At 43.7% G+C, this 20125-nt stretch overlaps 1 protein-coding gene across 2 annotated transcripts in view; it reads right to left on the bottom strand.

The window, feature by feature from the left end:
• The window catches only part of ASPG (asparaginase), a 77038-nt gene extending 56919 nt beyond the window's left edge, over window positions 1-20119 (bottom strand). For both annotated transcript variants that reach the window (XM_019518492.1, XM_019518491.1), the window contains exons 1-4: window positions 20056-20119; window positions 10555-10672; window positions 4517-4628; window positions 569-694 (exon numbers count right to left, since the gene is read on the bottom strand). In XM_019518492.1, coding sequence (XP_019374037.1) covers window positions 569-694; window positions 4517-4628; window positions 10555-10672; window positions 20056-20074 — 375 coding nt within the window. In that variant the 5' untranslated portion in view covers window positions 20075-20119. The remainder of the gene's footprint in view (window positions 1-568; window positions 695-4516; window positions 4629-10554; window positions 10673-20055) is intronic.
• Window positions 20120-20125: the final 6 nt, after the last annotated feature.

Consider the following 20125-nt stretch of genomic DNA (forward strand, 5'->3'; position numbering starts at 1 on the left):
CCCCCCCCCCAACCGCAAGATGGCATCCAGGGCAGTTGCCCCTGTCCTCATTATACCACTGATTTCACCCTTGGCATGGGCACAACCACTTCATTTCCTTTCCTACCCACTGTTAGATGCTCTATGGAGTATAATCTTTCAGTACTAATGAAGCTAAACACCCTACAGGCATAACCATGAAGTAAAAGAAAAAAAAATGGAAAACGTATTTAAGAAATTAAGGCTTTTGTCTCCATAACAGAGATGGGGAATAATCCACATTTAAATATGAGAACAATGCACCCACAACAGCATAAGACAGGATAACAATTTATAAAAGGAATATAAGGCTTCATGCTTTAGGGCTTACACAAACCGCTAACAGCCTGGGGATAGGAAGATGTTTCTCATATAAATGGGATATTACACAATAGCCAGCTACAGGGTTTCTTGCACCTTCCTCTGAAGCATCTGGTTTCAGCTATAACATATGGCAATTCACACCAACTAAGGATCTGCCCCTACATGTCTTATCAGGATGCCATGCACTTTACACATGCGCACTGGAAAAATTAAGACCAATCATTACCTGAGATCCTGTCAGAACAACAGTTTTACCCAGGTTCTCACACATGAAGGATAAAGCTGATGCTGTATAGGCCATTGTGTCTGTTCCATGAAGGATCACAAAACCGTCATAGTGCTCATAGTATTTCTGAAGATGGAAAGACATTTTCCACATTAAATACAATTAGAATGATCCAAACCAGGTGTGTAGTGCTTTACTTCTACCAATGCAGATGATCATAGCTCTTCCTTTAAAAAGTATAATACACGCATACACACTTGCCTGTTAAAGATGTCCAGGTTTTCATTTTAATGTAAGTAAACGGTTAATATGGCAATAAGCATAAGATCTAGTAGTTCTAATTATGGAAGAGTCAAAGACAGATTCTTCTTTGTATACATATTAATGCAGCATTTTTTAAACCAGAAGACTGCTAATTAAGAAAAGCTTAGCAATGGCTTTAAACAAGAATGTTAACACATGCAAATTAGTAGTATAGTCTGATTTCTTGTTGAGGCTTTTACGTTAGGGATTACACCATTTACAGGAACAGATTAGACAAACCAGTGCTATCATAACATACAGAAAAGAGCCTGTTTAATCCTATTGGGAAGCAAGCACATTGCCAGTGTAAGAGAGAGCTCTTGTGTTCAGAAGTTAACAAGAGCTGCTGAATCTTGTTTAGCTTTGCACTGGCCACGTTACTTAAGTCTGAAGTCTCTAGCAAAGTCCTTGAAAAAAAACACAATATCATCACCACCACTCTAAGTCCATAGTTAAGAAAGAATCAAAAGAACTCTCACTAAAAGGGCTATTTGCCACTGCTAACCTGGACTGAAAGCATTTTTGCTATTTCTTAGTTGGTCTAATAAAAGGAATTCTCTCTGACCTAAGAGTTCTGCATGTCTTTAAAGAGTTAAGGGATTCAACTAGAATGATTTCTACGAATTATTGTAAAGTCCCTCTCATAACATTTTGATTTGCAGAGGAATGCACTCTGCACTAGAACCTGCTAGAATTAATGTATCTGCCAACTTTTGGGAAGAAAGGGAGAGCAAATCTCTTCAACATTTTAAGACCTGTGTCTACACAAAACACTTTTTTGTTAATTTTGCCCTCCCCCTCTTTTTTTTGGGGGGGGGGGTTATTTTTGGTTTCTGCTAGCTTCTGTGCCAGCAGCAGCACAAACCTCAGTGCGAGCATCCTTGTTTGTTTTCATGAAATGAAATCAGATTTTTTAAAATTGTGTTTGAAATGCCAGAAAAAGCAATCATTACTTTAGTTTCTCCTTATATTAACAGTCCCCATAACAGGCATGCTATCTGAGCCCTCATCTCCAAGTACTCATCAAACACCGTTGCTCATTACTCAGAGTTCAGAGGAGCTGTTTGTGGTTCTGCACAAGCAAAAAACTTGGAAGGAAACAGAAATTTTTTTGAAAAGATCTAAAGTATCTTGGGGTATAAAACACCATGTTGTGATGCCAAACTTAGGCTGAGGTTTGTACAAAAGGATGCCTTTGACAAGTCATCAACGTGCCATCACTGTGCCCTGTAAACTGTATATCTAACATTTAACTATGCATAGAAGATAACACTAAACATCTCCACCCTGTGATCACGTACAGTCAGTAAGGACGTTGAAAAGAGATCTGTATATAACTAGGGAAGGGATAGAAGTGACCACCAAGAGATGGAGATCAGTTTTTCACAAACATTTCTGTTAACAGCAGAAATTAAAGTTCATATGAAATTTAAGAGGTCCCTATACAAAGACAAAACTGTGGTGTCAAGTTCCCATGTGTGCTGGCACCGCTGTTGAAAGAGATCAACTTCTGAAATGCAGAAGTGAAACCCAGAGTGCAAAAGAAAAGTAACAAAGAGTTGGTCATTCCAGTAAAGAGATTTCTTCAGCCACCTGATACGTAGCACTGCTTCTGAACCTCCAGGACAAGAAGGATGACCTGTTTCTGCCTGAGCTGCAAAGCCAGTGCTCTCGCTGGGAGTTGTAACCACACACATTTTTTGTGGCCTGGCCCAGAGTGGGACCTCTAACAGTCACCTAGTCATTATATGAGCCACTGCCTTCATTAACATTACTTAAGTCACAAATAAACTTGATTCCAATGACAGTGGGGCAGGTGGGGGGGATGCAACGTTTCTGTTCTTGTTTTGACTAAAACTGTTTTAACAAGGGTTCTTTTTCTGAAAACTTTCCCCAGGATTGCTGTAGCTCCCTTGGTGGTAGCAATATTGCAGCCCAGCTGCCAGCCACGGTTGTCAAGACCAGCTTCGAGTCAGGTTGCACTGGCAAAACTGCCTGCAGCAGAACTTGCAGCGTTAACACTGTTGGTGGGATTGTACTGGTGCCACCACAAGATGAAAAAGGGGAGTTTATACACAGCTTGCATTGTGAATAGAACACTGGATTTTCACAACTTTAGTCTGTCCATCTTTCATTGTGTGACTTCCTACATCTTACACCACTTTCATGCTTCCACTGACTCATGTGCTGCAGAATTTCTGCCTCCTTAAAAGACAATGCTAGATTTAGATTTGGGGATTGAAGTAGAGAATGGATAGTGACACAGACTCACTCAGTTAATAAATCTGGCTTTTTGGGTTTCTTGTTTTTGTTTTTTACGTATGTGGAATCCTATACGGTACTAGAAACACAGCTGCAGTAGTATCTTTCACATATTCCAGAAATGAAGCTAATCAGGCTAGTTTCTGTGCCCAAGCTAAATGTTCCCTGCCCATTTCACTAATCTGCAGAATTATTACAGATTAATGTCAGACCTCAAAAGAGCATCTTTCATTTAAATCCATTAGAACTTATGATTTTGATCTGCACAGCACCCTTTTAAATGTTAGCAACCCTAATCTAAGAATGTTCTTAAATTTTAAGCTTTAAGACATGTCCAGTTACCAAAGCAAGCACATTATTGTTCTTCAATTAATGTCATAAAATGCGTAAGTTAACACATATAAAACTCTTCTTCAGTCATGACTGCACATACACAAACATTAAAACAAACTGTGATATTTTCATGACGCAAAATCCTCCTGTGACTTATTTGCACAGTCCCTATTTAGGCCATGTGTAGATGAAATGAGGGGCGTTGTGCACAACACTTTTAAAAGGGCTAAATGCTTTTGCACGGCTTTAATAGTATCGGTATTTGCACGCCCCGGCGGCATACTGCGCATTAATTCCAGCTGCTGTAGGAAATTTGGCGGTGTAATGCACCTTAAATGACTTGAGGTGCAGCAAACTCCTCCAAGGAGTTTTAGTTTGCTGCTCCTACAGCTGCGGAGTGAAGCACTGGGCTCCATGACACTCAGGGGCTCTGCAGGAAGCCCTGCAGCAGCCCAGGAAGGCAGAGTCCACCTAAGAAAAGCAGTGAGCCTGATTCTCCCCCCCACCCCAAGCCTGCCTGTCTGCATGAGCTGTACAGAAGCCCAGTGCTTCCCTCCGCCCTCCACGGTTGCGGTGCCCCCTGGGACCACCTGAGCTGGGTGCCTGCAGGTGGGTGCCGCCTGCAGCGGGACCCACCGCTGCCATGGAGGGAAGCACCAGCCCCACCCCCCACAGCTCAGGGATCGCTCTGTCTGCTGGCAGATCACCCTCCCTCCCTGCCACCAGAGAGGCAGGTAAGTGCGTGGTATGTGCACAACACAGAGGTTTCAATGGCCCTAAATTAAAGCGGTGGGTTTAAACACCCACTGCTTAAATTTAAGGGCCCCATTTTATCTACACATACCCTTAGCATGAACCTTTCTGTTAGTGTTTTATAAGAAACAGAACATCTAGAGTACAATATAAGAAAGTGCATAGCACTAAAGATACACAATAGTATAAAGAATGTATTTAAAAATACTTAAATAATATTTAAAATTCTTTTAAACAATGAAACAAAAACAGCAATATATTACTGAAAGAATAAAAAGTAGTTGCACGTTGCAGTACCTGAAGATGCTTTGCAATTTTAGCCCAGTCATCTGGAGTCATGTTGGAAGAATCAAGCAGTGGTGAAAGTTCCTTAATTGTGTAGACAATTCGTTTATTTTGTTTAGAGAGACTGTCAAGAATAAAAACATGAAAAAAGTTAACCTTCAAGCTACTATACACTCTCTTCTAGCCTTTCATTGGATAAATTACCAATTATTAGCCTCTTCAATCCATCCCATGAGAGTCTAATGAACATTGGCATATTAGGATATTCTAATTTCTCTCTCCTTATGCTCTGGTTTTTCCATGTTCTTTCAAAGCATCTGATGAAGTGAGGTTCAGCTCATAAAAGCTTGTGCTTTTACATTTTATTTTATATTTAAAATAAGGATCTGCAGGCGAGATTAATAATTTTATATATTAATGGGTGATATAAATAAATAAATAAAAATCACACACACGCTTTGGTTAGTCTGCAAATCTACCCTGCCTTCTACCTCGGATATCAGGGTATGCTAATAAAACCAATTTCAAGGCGTACTTTAAAAGGGGCGGGGGGAAGCACTTTTACAAGAAATAATCTTTTTTACAGTGAAAAGCAAAAAGGACAGAAAGATAAGAACCTACTTCACTGGACTTATCTTGCCAGGATCTAGCATTCTAGCCTGAAGACTGGCTTATTAAACTTTAATTCTAAAACTGATTAACATTTTTAAATCCTCCTAAGGTTGCTGGAAGGAAACCACAAGGCTTCCCAGTGCCTCAGATGTACCCAGGGCTTTAGAGCAGCATTGAGGACCTTCCTAACCTTAGTTAGAGGCTTGATGCGCTTACTCAAGTACAGCATTACATCTGCCTCATCTCTTCAGCCCCTTATATATAAAAAAGACTCTCTCAGATGATCTGCATAAGGTCCACAAGATAGGAGAGGGGAATGCCCCCCAACATGCTTTCTTCACAGTCCCGCCCAAGTCAAGTTTTCAGGAAGGAAGCTTCTCTCCTGCAGATCCTAATTATTCAAAAAATGAGACACTACTCCAGCAAAAATCATGGAAATAAGCAGAGAATAGGATGTGATACCAACATAAGACCTCTTCCTGACCTGGCCCTGTCTAGGATTAGCTGGGTGGGAAGGCATAAGGATGCAAGAGGAAGTGGACGAGATTATGAAACCAAAAGGAAAGAGGAAGGAAACAAATCGTGATGGTAAAGTTAAAGCTGAGAGCATGGTACTAAAAGTTCCTAAAAGAAACTTCAAATTCAGTTATAAGGTTAAACTACCAAGAACCCCAAACATCTGAAAACATGGACATTCATTTTACTGAGATTCATAAAGTTTCAATTAGCTTCATAAACAGTGGACAGCCAACATGCAAGAAGCCTGTTGAAACAGAGGCCAGAATAGCTTTTGATATCAGAAGCTTTCTGCAGCTAAAGATACGAATGGCCATTTGGCTGTGGGATTGACAGAATTACTGGGTGAGGTGTTTCGCTTCTGCCATAAAGCAGGTCAGATTACCACTTCTTTCTGGTTTTAATCTATGAACCAATGAATCTGAGAATTTCTTAACAAGCAACTCACAATGAATTTCTATTTCAGTAAGTTTTTATGGTCTAACAGTTGTTACAGATTTAGGAGAGCTAGTTATCAGCTGCCATATTTGGCATTCACAAAGCTTTTAACAATCTTTGTCTGACAGCATACAAAGATTACAATAAAAATCAGGGACCGTGTTGTGTAAGGTTCAGTACAAAACACCATAGTAAGAAATAGTCCCTGTTCCAAGCAGCTTACAGGTTAGAAAGGCAAATGACGCACACATGGGAAGAAGGGTAAACAATAACGTGTACTATTCTTGAATATATATTTTAACAATAGAAATATGCCCAAGGAAGAGCCAATTATCTCCAGCTGGCATTAATCCATCATTAATCAGCTAATTTCATATAGTCATCACAGCAGAAGTGGGTCTGCATATTTTAATTGCTTATAGCATGAATGTTCAAACAATCTGCTTAATGTTTTTATTCATACATAATTGCCATACCATAGCTAAGAAATTCATTTTTATATAAGATTTTACCTTTTTAAATACCATATTTACACACACACACAAAGGAGAAACCAGCACTGTTTAAAAAGGAAACATTTCAGTGCCATTGACAGATGACAAAGTGGTCAGTCTTTCTCTTTCTAGCGATGGAAACACCTCCATAAAAACAAATCATTAGGTCACAAAACGTTCCATTTCAATACACTATGGTTATCACATTGATATACAAAGTTCACAAAATGTTCCCATATTCTCCTCCCCAAATCTTGCAAAGTTTCTCAACCTTCTACTTTAAATCTTTCTTAGATCATGACAACATAAGAAAGATAAAAGCAAATAAAATATTGCTATGCTTAGTTTTATGAAGCAGCAATCAAATGTGTCAAAAGAACAAGACAGAATTTTTAATTTGCAATCCATTTAGGCCCTTCATCAGATTTCTTTCAAACCACTTTAGCTATTTAGTTGATTTTTTATTAATTCATATCTATCACACAAAATGCTCTTACAGCCTCAAAAAGCCTACTAATGTGGTTTCACCACTTCAACTCCCTTAAAAGTATCTCTACATAATTTTTTATTCAATTATAAAGTATTTAAAAATCACCTACAAGTAAGAGATCCCTTTTTCTTAAAATAGCTTAAATAAAATATCTCCGAGGGAAAAACACTATAAAAAGATTATGTTGACCATAGCCTCATTCCACTATTGCCTGCTCTGGATATTTTTAAATGTTTAAGGACTTACGACAATGATCTGACTACATCTAAAGCCTTGCTTTACTTCCAAGCCTAGATCTCCTATTTTTTCCTCTGAAGATGATTTTCAGTGAACAAGTTCAAATCTCCACTATTGCAGCAAACAGCCACAGTTCTATTTACTCTGGACATACTGTGTAAAATACACTCCACTTTCTTTGTGTAATGTAAAATGTTTACAGGGTTGCAGTCATTCATCACAGCTGGGGAACATATCAAATTAGCATACTGCCCTCTAAATAAAACCTATAAGCTTATTAATCATTGCCCAACAGTTAAGAAGCAATGCAGATTAATTATAAAGCCTATCTCTCATTACCATAATATTGCATAAATTTAAGAGAGAAAAACAATTGGCTTTTTTAGGGTTTTTAAGCAGCAGCAGCAGGGACTGTAGAATTAAAGCATGAAGCCAATGTATGATTGCATTAATTAGCTGCTGCTTCTTCAGACATATGGTGGAGATAATTCACATTATGCTGTATACTGTATCCACAGTTAACACTGATTATATACTAGTACAGTAGCAAATGAGCACCCCAGATGGCCTAAACGTACATCTGGGAGAAAGCCTAAGCTTTCTAACCTACAACAACTAGGGTGGTTGATTTAAATTATCAAAATTACTTTTGAGAATTACTGACGAGGTAACTGCATTTGGCACCTAGCAACAATTGTATTATGTGCCACGCAGATCAGTACATACACACTATAAGTCAGATCCTATTTCACCTACAGCAGAGGCGTCAAACTCATCCAACCTCACGGGCCAGATGAGTGGCATAGGACAGGTCTGTAGGCTGGACTGGGCCCATGGACCCACTCCCCCTCCTCCCAGGATACCTGGTCCAGTGACTGTTCTAGCTGGTCTGGGACCCATGCTGCATGCAGTGCGGCCCCCAAAGAAACTGGGAGGGGCACTGTAGCAGGGCAGTGAGATGCCTGCTACTGAAAAGCAGCTGTATGGGCTCAGGTGCTGGTTGCTAGAGGCAACCAGGAGGAGCTAAGGGTCAGCACCTGGTGGGTCAGCTGACTGGAAGGGGCAGGGCTGACCACCATAAAACACAGACAGGAGGCTGTGGGTGCTCCCTCTCTCTCCCTGCCTCTCCCAACCGGCAGCTGGACTGAAGGAGCACTGTTAGATCAAAAAAAAGAGCTTGGCCCTGAAAGGGGAAAATGGAAAGGCCTTGAGGTACAACTCGCTAGTTATGGGTGCGACATGGGGTGTGGTTTAGAGAACACTTTACCCAGGAGGCTTAGTTTTGAGTTACAGCTGATTGGCTCATGTTATTACGTTGATTGCTTTTGTAGTTTTATAGCACTGGAGGACCGGGTGAGGCTATTGGGGGTTGGAGGAGGCCTCACAGGGACTCCCCAGTAGTGTGGAGGTTCCTGGCGCCAGAGAGGGTGCAGCATTTGCGGGGTGCATTGGCCCCAGCCCTGAGTGGGCAGGAGATGGCGAGGCAAGGCCCCAGCCCTGAGCAGGCGGGAGCACGGAGAAGCCAGGGAGTGCCCGTGAGGGCATAGGCAACTGTGAGATGAGTCAGGGGGCGCCCATGAGGGCACCGAGAGGGGAATTGACCAGACAACATCCGGTACATCTGTGAGGCTTGGGGTGTGGTACAGGGGTGGCAGGAGCCATGTGTAGCCCCTAAGGCTTTAGGGCACCAAGTCACCAAAGGCAGGGCACAGACTGGGGCATCTCAGGGCACCGTGTCAAAGAAGATAAAAAGGCAGCCTCCCTTAAACACTAATAACACCAAAGACATGGTGGGCGAGATGTTGAGGGTGCATTGACACCAACTTGGCACGGTAGGGGGCACTAGGGGAGTTCATGGCACCCGTAGGCCCCTCCCTGTCACAGGCACCATGTGCAGCACAGTTTGAGTAAAGCAGCAGCTGTACTGCATGTCGTGGCTGCCCCACCCAGACTGTGCCACGTGCGCCACTCACACCAGCTGCACTGGGGCTGTGACTGCTCCACCCAGACTGGGACCCACGTTGCGTGCATTGCATGCAGCACAGGTCCCCAGATCAGCTGGAGGGACACAGTGTGTAGCGCATGTCCCAGAGCAGGTGCCATGTGAGGTATAATCTGACTGGGGGAGCCACAGCATGTGGTGCAGCTGCTTTTCTGGCTGGATCGTACTTTACAGTGCCCATTCCAGCCACTCTGGGATCCATGTCGCACGCAGCATGGGTCCCAGACTGGCTGGAGCAGCTGCTAGATCCAGTATGTTGGGGAAGGGGGAAGATAAGGAAGAGGAGGTATGCCACAAGTGCATACCATTCCCCGTGTGGGTCCAATCAGACTCTGGAGCAGCACCAAGGTCCAGATGGTGGAGCTCAGTGGGCCACATCCAACCCATGGGCTGTATATTTAGCACCCCGATCTAAGATGGCAAATGAAATCCTCCTCTACTCTATGCAACTATCTGGAAAAAAAAACCTTAACACTAGGGGTGGCTGGGTCATCCCTCTCACCACTTTGTGTGGACTTAATGTTAGAGATAATAAAAGGCATGTCACAGATACAGATGTGTCAATGGCTTTTCAGGGACTCAAGCAAGGTAGAAACAGAGATTTGGCATTCTGGTTTCAAAATAATATAAATATTTTGTTAACTCCCAATTTACAAAAAGCCACTGTAGTGATTTATCTTGTGGTATTAAAACACATCAGATAACATTTTTGTTGAGCTATTATTTACACTGGTGAAATAGTCAAGATAGGACCTGAATAAATCTTATTTTAGTTCATTTTTTTGAATATTTAAACTTAATTTTCTTGCAGTGTCCCTCCAGTCAAGAACCCGCTGAAGAATTGCTTGGCCATTTAGAGAAATTCATACACAAAGGATTCTTACTACTTCATGGAGAGGAAGAATCAAAAGTAAATGTGAATCTCTCACATCTAATCTCAGATGCTTGTTAGTGAAGTCCCTTTTAACCTAGCGTATGCCTGAACAGCTAAGCAAAGGGCTCAGTCACACGTCAGGAAAATAAGCTCTCATACCCACTCCTGCCCATGCGCCATTTACATCAACCCTGGAAAGGAGATGGTGAGGATGGTCTGAAGATGCCCCTTGTTTGTAAGTCCTGGGGCTTATTTACTCTCTGAAAAGTTTAGTTGACCCCAAGTTCATTTCACAGGAACACCAGAAGACTTTTCCATGCTAAGGCTTCAGAGTATTCTACAAATGCCTCTAACTGAGCAAGACATTTTTTCTTCTCGGGTACTTACGGAAGCACCAGGGTGTCATCTGGAAACTCAGGGACTCTTTCTTGGGCATATGCATCATCATGCAGCATTGGCATTTTTTTCAGGGCCTTTACTAACTTGTTAGGCTCAGGAGCAAGACCTAAAAAACAAACACACAAGTAATAGGGAGAAGGCAAAAGGAAGAACCATTGACAAAATGTCAATTTTTCCAGTTTTTTTCTCTAGTTGATTGCTCTTTGGCTTCTCCATTTTTGCACTGCACTTCCATTTACATCCCAGCACTGATTTAAATCTACACCTACTCCATAAAACACACTCGTTTTCTGTGTTGATTTAGTTTAAAAGCAATTGCTATCCATTTCTTCCTTAACATGATCAGAAAGCAGGAAATGAAACTACACACTTATCTGCTTAGAATTCATATGCTTTTAGATCAATTTTAAATTCTAAGAATTGAGTTAAAGACAAATTATAGACGAACAAACTTCTCCACAGTGATTGTTTTCTTGACATGTACTGGGCACTGGAACACAAGAGAATCCTGTATGCAATAAAGATCAAACACAGTATTGCCCACTTGCTACACAGCAAAGTTTTGAAGCTTCATTCACATTCTGTTGTCTTTAATGCACAAGTACAACTCAACAGCACAGGCTCCTGGACAGCCCTTGCAACTGTAACATAAAACTATCTGCTTTAGAGACATGAGCTGAAATTGAACCATGAGCTTAAATATGAATGGCCAATTTTAGGCAAGACTGTCTGAATATCCAAAACTTGGAATGCAGAAGTCTGCACAAGTAGCTTCCGGGATGCCTCAGATGCAAAAGGAAAGCATACAGTCAATGGAAAGATGGGCAGCCAGGAAACCACAAGAACTAGCAGGGACAAAAAAACCCTGGAAAATAAAGGGGAAAAAAATAGCTGCACCCGGTGAGGGAAGTTAAAAGACAAAAAGAAAAAGTATCTACATGTTGGCCAGAAAATAAAGACCAAAGCTATGGGTCCACCATTAAATAGCCAGGGCAAACTCTTAACTCATGCTAAGAAGCCAGAGCTACTCCACAGTTTATTTGCCTCAATCTTAACCCAAAAAAATGAGGCTACTTATCCAAATAATCCTTGTTCGCTGTCTGGTTGCAAAGAGACAAGCTGAAGGATAAAATAACAAAAGAAATAAAGAGTTTTGATGGGTCTGAATGAATTCAAGTCAGCAGAGCCCAATGAACTTCATCCTAGGGCACTGAAGGAACTGGCAGAGGAGATCTCAGAGTCCTTGGCAATAATATTTATGAAGTTCTAGGAGACAAGATCAGTACCAGAGGACAAGAAAAGGGCCAACACAGGGCCTCTTTAAAAAAAAAAAAAGGCAAAAAGGAGGGCCTGGGGAACTACAGACTGGTTAGCTTCATTTTGATACCTGGGAAGCTACTGGAATATATCACAAGAAAGTCCATTTGCAAGCATCTGGAGAAGGAAGCATTGATCACAATCACCCAGCACAGATTTATTAAGAACAAATAGCATGGTACAAACTTGATCTCTTCCTTTGACAAGCTAACTACTTAGGGGCAGATGACCAGAATGCAATGGATAGATTGTTTGTGGACTTCATCACAGGATTATTTGAATAAGGAAGGGGACAAGCTTATCAAACAAATTGAAGAATTGCAAGCTACAAAAAACTACTATAAGATAGACTGGGGTGGGCAAAATACTGGCCCGCAGAGGGACTTTGACCAGCCTGGGGCAAGTCCATCAGTCCTGTCTGGCCCAGGCACTGTCCAACCCGGCCCATGGTGTCCCACTGCCCCTGAGGCTGGGGCAGCTCCGTTTCTAGGCAGCCTAGGCGGTGGCAGCTCCTCCGGTTGCTGCTGACCCCAGGCCTAGAGGAATTAAAAGCTTCTTAAGCAAATTTGTAGGTGATATGAAACTAGGAAGGACTGCAAACACACTAGAGAACAGGGAGTGCAATTCAGACAGCTCCTCACAAACTGAAAAGCTGGGCTGGAGCTAACAGGGTGAAGTTCAATGCTGGCAAATGCAAGATGCCACACTTCGGGAAGAACAATCAAAAACACAAAAACAAAATGGGTGACACCTGGCTGGATGGCAGCATGGCAGAAGTATCTAAGAGTTTTGGTAGATCGCAGACTCAATATAAGCCTGCAGCATGAGGAAGCTACACAAAAGGCAAACAGTTTTGGGCTGCATCAACAGAAGCATTAGGTGCAGACATGAAAGAGGATAGTGCTTTTTACTCAGTACCGGTTAGGCCTCATCTAAGGTACTGCGTGCAGTTCTGGGCTAGACATTTTTAAAAGGACATGAAGTGAAGAGAGGGTCCAGAGGTGGGCAACAATAATTATAAAGGGTTTGGAAGGCAAGCTACCTGAAGAGAGGCTGAAAGGAAATAGACTTGTTTAGCTGGTGGAAAAGGTGCTTAAGAGAGGATGTGACAACAGTCTTCAAATGCCTGAAGGCCTGCCATAAAAAAGAGGAAAACTATTTTTTATCTCGTGCAGCAGAGAGTAGGATGTAGACCAGTGGCTGAAGTTGCAGCAGAGTAAGTTCAGACTGAGTATCAGGAAAAACTTCTTCACTGTTACAAGAGCAAGGCAGTGGAATAGGCTGCCGGGGGGGTTATGGAGGTCTTCAAGAAGTTGTACAACCATTGATCTAAAAGTAGCTCTGTCTACACTATACTATGCTTCCCATGCTTCTGGGCATTGCTGGTTGGTGTAAGGGGCTGGGAAGGAATTGCTGCCCCACCACACCCCACTACCACCACCACCACCTCACCCCACACTGTTGTTGCTACATGTTGCTGGTGAGGGGGAGGGTGCCTTCCTCGGAGCACTGAGTGTTGGCTACAGCCAAGACTGGGGTGTGCCAATGCTTCTGCTGGGGCTAAAACCCGGAGGTTCCTGTCTATAGGGTCTTGCTCCTCCACTTGGGGTCAGAAAAGAATTTTACCCCATCGTTGGATGGGTACAGTATGGGGATTTTTTTTTTCTAAACTTCCCCTAGCCGGGGGCATGGCCCTCATGAATCTCTTGAGATTATTTTAACAATCCTTGCAGCAGCAGGACACTAGCCACCATAGTCCCCCTGCTTTGCCTACAGCATGTTAAGGTGTCATGCCTTGTGACTGTGTGGCAGAAATGACTGTGTAGCTTTAGAAAAATAAGTTAGAAAAAGATTTCTTTAGGATGATTTGGATAGGGATAATCTTGCCTCTGGCCAAGGGCTAGACTAGCTGACCTCAAGAGGTCCCCTCCGGTCCTATTTTCCTATGATTCCATTATTCCATGTTTCACTATTTAACTTTCATTCAAGTTACAATGCAAATGTAAGTCTCTTTAGTGCAATTATTCAATCAACAAACTTCATATGAATAAATCTATTTCAGCTGTCCAGAACTCTTGCTCAGATTGCAAGTCAAGCTCAAACCCAGTTTTTGGACTAGTGCCAGTTTGCTTTAATTTAGGGCTAACTGATTTCCTTGGGCCAAACAAATTGTAGAAGAAAGAGCAGGGAGAAGAGGCCAAATTATAATTCTGAATGCACAGAATCATAGAAAGTCAGGGTTGGAAGGGACCTCAGGAGGTCATGTAGTCCAACCCCCTGCTCAAAGCAGGGTTGACCCCAACTAGATCATCCCAGCTAATGCTTTGTCTTAGCTGGGTTTTGGAAACCTCCAAACTTCCACCGCCTCTCTGGGTAACCTGTTCCAGTGTTTTACTACCCTTCTAGTGAGAAAATTCTTCCTAATATCTAACCTAAACTCCCCTTGCTGCAACTTGAGACTGTTGCTCCTTGTTCCAACATCTGCCACCACCAAGAACAGTCCAGCTCCATCCTCTTTGATTTTTTTATTTATTTGTTTTTTACAAATTAAACATTTGTAGTTAAATATGAAATGCAGAAATTGAAACTGTCTCCTTTATTATTTTTTCTAATGTGCCAAGAGTTGTGTACATGCTAGGGGAGTGCCAAGCTGCCCCCCATGGCTTGGGGTCTGTACTACCTAATAGAAGGTCTTTAGGAACTTGCTAATCTCTTTCCTGGCTTGCATTAAATAAAGTAGCAGGCTTTTCTTATAAGAAAATTGCAAATTTTCTCACAAGACTGCCCCAGCATTTAACTAGGCTTGACTGGATTACTGCCAGAGTGCTTTGTTTTACAAAATATACTTAACATGCTTTCAAGCTTCAGGCATTTCATTCGTTCAATTAAAACCCATGCTTCTCCTATTCAGGAGCTACTGCTCCTAACTTTGTCCCAAATGTTCTGCTGTGCTGCTGAACAAGACTCATTGTAGCTCTGAAGCACAAGGCACAACTTCAAATGTCTTGGGTGTCCATTTGCTGATTTTTATTTGCTTGGTATCAAGCTGGACGTGGACATAAACAAGCTATTCTCTCACTAGTTTATCCCAGATATCTGCACTGTGACATGGATAACAAAAACACATTCTTAAGTCCTTTGCCCGTTTAAGCTCTCATTTTTCTTGCTTTTAAATGGGCTTTCAACAGGTTGACATTTGTGTTATCTTCCAAACTGCACAGTTAATAGGTAACCCACTCAGTCCTCCCAACTTGTTGCAACAAATTTCTACCTTCTCTTTCATGGCATAAGACATCAACTTCCAAATCTATGAGCCACTCTCTGGTATTATCACTCAACGTACAGCTTCCATCTACCCCATACGGGCATTTGTAAAGATTGCAGCTTTTGATTAACTGCTGTGCTGTTTGTTGGACATCACATTCGAACAAGAGACTGTCCAAGATGTTCATTTTGTGAAGTGTTGTTTTGAAGCATCCAGAATCGAAATTGGACTTTTGATTTCTACCCTATAGGTCTTGAAGCTCTAAACTCAGATCTTTCCTTACAACCGTATTAGAACAATGCTTTGATTAGGAAATGGAAGTATGTTTTCATGAGCCAGGCTTTTTGTAAATCGAAGTGTTTGAATCAACCCCAACACAATAGGACGCAGTTCAACAAGGACAAATGCAGAGTGCTGCACCTAGGACGTAAAAATATCCAGCACAGTTACTAGCTGGGAAGTGACCCTCTCAGCAGCACAGCAGCGGAAAGGGATCTCGAAGTCATGGTGGACTCCAAGTTGAACACGAGTCATCAGTGTGACAAAATCATCAGCAAAGCTAACCGCACTTGATCATCCATCAGCAGATGCATGACAGATGGTACCAAGGAGGTGATGCTTCCCCTCTATGCGGCATTGGCCAGACCACAGTTGGAGTAGTGCGTCCAGTTTTGGGCACAGTACTTTAAGAATGATGTGGATAACCTCGAGAGGGTCCAGAGGACCACTCGTATGATTAAAGGTTTGCAGGTCAAGCCCTATGAAGAGAGATTGAGGGCCCTGGTTCACTTCAGCTTCCGCAAGAGAGGGCTGAGAGGTGATCTTGTGGCTGCCTACAAATTCATTTGGGGGGGTAGGGGGTGCAGCAAGGGATCAGAGATGCTCTGTTCACCAGGGCTCCTCTTGGGGTAACAAGGTACAATGGTCGCAAACTGACAGAGAGCAAATTTAGGCTAGACATCAGGAAAAACTTCTTCATGATGACGGTGGCCAAAATTTGGAATGGGCTTCCAAGGAAGGTGGTGCTCTCCCCTACCTTGGGGGTCTTAAAGAGAAGACTGGATAGGCATCTGGCTGGGGACATCTGACCCCAGCACTCTTTCCTGCCCAGGGCAGGGGTTTGGACTCGATGATCTGTTGAGGTCCCTTCCAATCCTAGCATCTATGAATCTATTACAGGGAAGAGGCAAATGCTGAAACCCCCCCTCTTCAAACACCTCCCACCATTTGTGCTGCAATAGTTCTCGTCTCAAGTTCCTCCTACAGACGTATATGGGGAAGGCCCAGGTTATGGCAACTCTATGCCCATCTACGTTGAGAAAATTCTCGAGCAGGGAGATGTGGACGTGGTTTCAGTTCTAACCTATCAGATGGCACAAAGAGGAGGAATAGGACAGAGAAGCTGTTCCAACCTGTTGCAACACCTTGACCTTTTTGAACTGTGTCTGGTTCTCAGGCAGAAATAATAGGTCACCACTGGTTTACAGTATAGAACATCAAACCTTTAAAGGGAGTTAGATTTAGCCCCTGCTGTGCCTTATTATCCTCCTTTTAGATGATGGGTATGGGACAATGGTTGGGACAAGTGACCAAGCACTATGAGATGGTCAGCAAGGGCAAGCTCTCCTAGAAGAGAAAACTGCTGCAGGGAGGAAGCAATCAGAAGTTATGAAGAATCTAGAGCAGACCCAGTGTCTGAAATAACTGTGGGAGTTCCCAATCTCAGAGGGCTGAGGCCCTAATACAAAAGTAAAGAGATGGTTATACAGAAAATAATCGAAGCTCTCCATCCTAGCCAAGGGGAAAGGCCTGGCTCAGGCTACCTGCAGCAAGGCATAGGAACAATACCTTCAAGCAGGGCAAAATGGACTGGCAAGGCCCCAGGGGGCATCCAGGAGATGCTGGCTCCAAATGAAACATCTAATTTACCTTAGTAAACTAGATGCCAACCCCCCCCCCAACCAAATAAACAAGAATCCAAAAGCACTTGTTGCAGAAGCTTGTTTGACTGCAAAAAGGGAAAGGTGAGACAGGATCATGGTCCAGCACCAGATTTGTGAAGAGCTAACTACCTTTGAATGCAATCAGTGGCGGCACAGTCTCAGTCTGTGATGCTTCATCTAATTTAGATGCTTGCAAAGTTTATCTTGCCCTAAAATAAAGTAGGCGTTCTTGCTCAGGGAAAGCTACAAATCAGCACTGTTTGCAGTCATCAACCTGTGGTCAAACAGAACATGATACCACAATGCAGGAACGAAGGCTTGTTTAAAAAAAAAAATCTACTCTCGTCAGTCCCTATTTTCTTTACAGCTAAAAGATTTCTGCATATCTTGAGACTGATTATCAGAGAGTAAATCTGCTGCTAGAAACAAGTTGAGAATGCAGGTGAATCTGGATATAGTCATCCAGTACCACTGTGACACAGTAAATCAAGCAAAATGAGATTCTATTAATGATTGACATGATGCAGAGCAAAGCTCAAAAACAGACTAAATTCTTATAAAAACAAGTAAACATCTGTCTCCTTAAATCTAGTGTCTTTCAGTTTCCCAGTACCAAAGGATACACATTATTGTTCAGCATTATGCGGATGCAGTTAAGGAGAGAGAGGAGGAAGTATCCAGAAAGTAGAATGGAAAGATCTCGATGTTTATTATAATTCGTAAAAAAAAGGCATGTTTAGGCAAATGAGACAGATCCTTAAAAAAACATAAATCAAAACACAATCATGGAGACCGATGAATTAGGATTAATTTGACTGACCATATGAATACCCTACTCCCCCTCTCCCCACCCAACAGCCCTCAAGCATCTCTTTCCTTTTCATAACCCCCAGCTAACGGACAGTGAGAGACAGTCATTAAGACACTCGACTCTTCAGACCAAGGAGCCCAGGGTGCCTATACACATGCAGGGTCGGTGCTTCCTTGAGCTGTAACTGCAGTGTGTCAGAGAAGACTTGATCAACTGAGTCTGCTGGAGCGAGCCAGTTATTGTGCTCCAGCCAGCTTCCATGGCTCATGTATCAGCATCCCCACACTTCAAAATGGCACCTGGGCAGCTTTAACTAAAGCTCGTTCAACAAACTTGAAATAAAATACCCTGTCTGCTATTTTGAAGCGTGAGGACGCTGATACACAAGACACCCTGGGTGCTTTAGAGTGGCTCAGAGCTGCTCTAATTAAAGCGCCCCCCTCCTTCCTACCCCCAGAGCACCATAAAAATGCCCCTGGGCTTCTAGGGCCCCAGTCTCAAGCAAGAGCACTTAGGACTTCTGGATTCCCTCACGCTAGACCTTGAGAGCCCCTCCGAGAGCCGAGGCTTCAAGGCTGTCGACTCAGTAACGAGAAGCCTGGAAGCCAGAGACCCGAACCCAGAACAATCTGCCTGGCGAAGCCACAGATTTGGGAAGCTCCAGGTTCCTCATCAAGCTTGCCAGGTTCCAACAAAGCCCTGCCTGTTTCAGGAAATGTCCTTCAAAAAAACACCAGTTTCCTTAAAATATTACTGACAGATTGGCATTTTCCCAGTAAAAACCAGCTTCAATCAAGAACTGGAGACTAGCTGTAATCCTATTACCGATACCCACCATTCACAAAATCTCAAAGTCTCTGGAAACTCCCCAAAATGCCTGTGTGAGGAGGAACTATTTGCAAACCCTTTTAAGTAGAAGAATACACATCCACCTTTGTTGTACCTTCACGCTACTCTCCTGGAATTACTTGTCTTGTATTTGCAACCTCCGCTAGCGTCTCATCTATGCGCCAGCCTCAAACCTTGACAAAGTGTCTGATTAAGACGAGTTACAGGGACAGCGCCAGCACCAGCAGACGATAAACAAAAATATAAGTAACATCACAGGTTGCTTTTGATGGATCTGTGAATATAGGTGCTTCATAAAATGTGGCTCCTGTGGCGCTGAGGAAGATTGCGGTCTCAAGAGACCACATTACCTACAAGCCCAAATCAAGGAACTTTCCTCTCAGCTGAAGAGCTGCTCCCCTGGCGGTGCTAACAGTGCCCAATACCCAGAGCACTGTCCCACGCGACATGAGCCAAGCCATGCCATGCTTTCTTTGCGCATGCTAGGTCCTGACCTGCAAGAAGCGCAGTTGTTTTAGCACGGCGCAGCTCCCAAAAAAGCTAGTTGTGCTGCCTTTATGCTACGCTGCTTGTGGTTTGAGAGCCAGCACGGAGAGCTTAGACGGGGCATGGGTCAGCCTGGTGCTGCCTTGCACCATCCAGACCTACCCCTTCGAACTGGAAGGCCGCGCCAAGTGGGATGGCACCAGAGTGTGGCCCAGGTCCTGCGTCACTCAACATCTTCACTCAAACCCTGGGGAGCAGGACTGAGAACATGTCTATGATGACACCAGTCTGGTGACGGGGGAGGGAAGTTTGGGGGAGTCTGAGCGCACAGGACTAGAATTCGAAGTGAGCTTGACAACCGAGAGAACGGGCCCAGAGCAGGTATGAACGGCAGCCTGCGAGGATTCAAACAAATGGGGATTCAGTTCGGCGGCAAACACTACACTGGGGCAGAAAATAGAGGAGAGGGGGATAGCCGGGTAAGCAGCAAGAGTGCAGGAAACCACAAAGTGATCAGACCCAGGCTCAGGCTGTCACTCGGGCAGAAAATAAAGGAGGGGGACAAGTGGTTAAGCATCCAAGGGACTGGAGCCAGCGCCGGGCTGTCACTGGAAAGCCTGCTCCCCAGAGCCCGGGGCAGGGCCAGGGGCATCCCTCCCCCGGCGCGCGGCAGAGCCGCAAGGCGCTGAAAGGAAAGCGAAAGGAAAGGGAAGATACCACGCGGGTGCGGACAGCGCCGGCAGCAGGCGGGAGGGGGCCGGCTGGTCTCCGGCGAGGAGCAGCCGGGCCGGGCCGGGCCGGGCCGGGGAGCCGCTCACCTCCGCTCTCGGCCACCATGCCGATGGTGCCGCCCGTGTTGATGACCAGCACCCGCTCCTCGGCCGCGGC

This window comes from Gavialis gangeticus, unplaced genomic scaffold, assembly GCF_001723915.1.
Source record: "Gavialis gangeticus isolate Ggan-Ray unplaced genomic scaffold, GavGan_comp1, whole genome shotgun sequence".
NCBI classification, from domain to species: domain Eukaryota; kingdom Metazoa; phylum Chordata; order Crocodylia; family Gavialidae; genus Gavialis; species Gavialis gangeticus.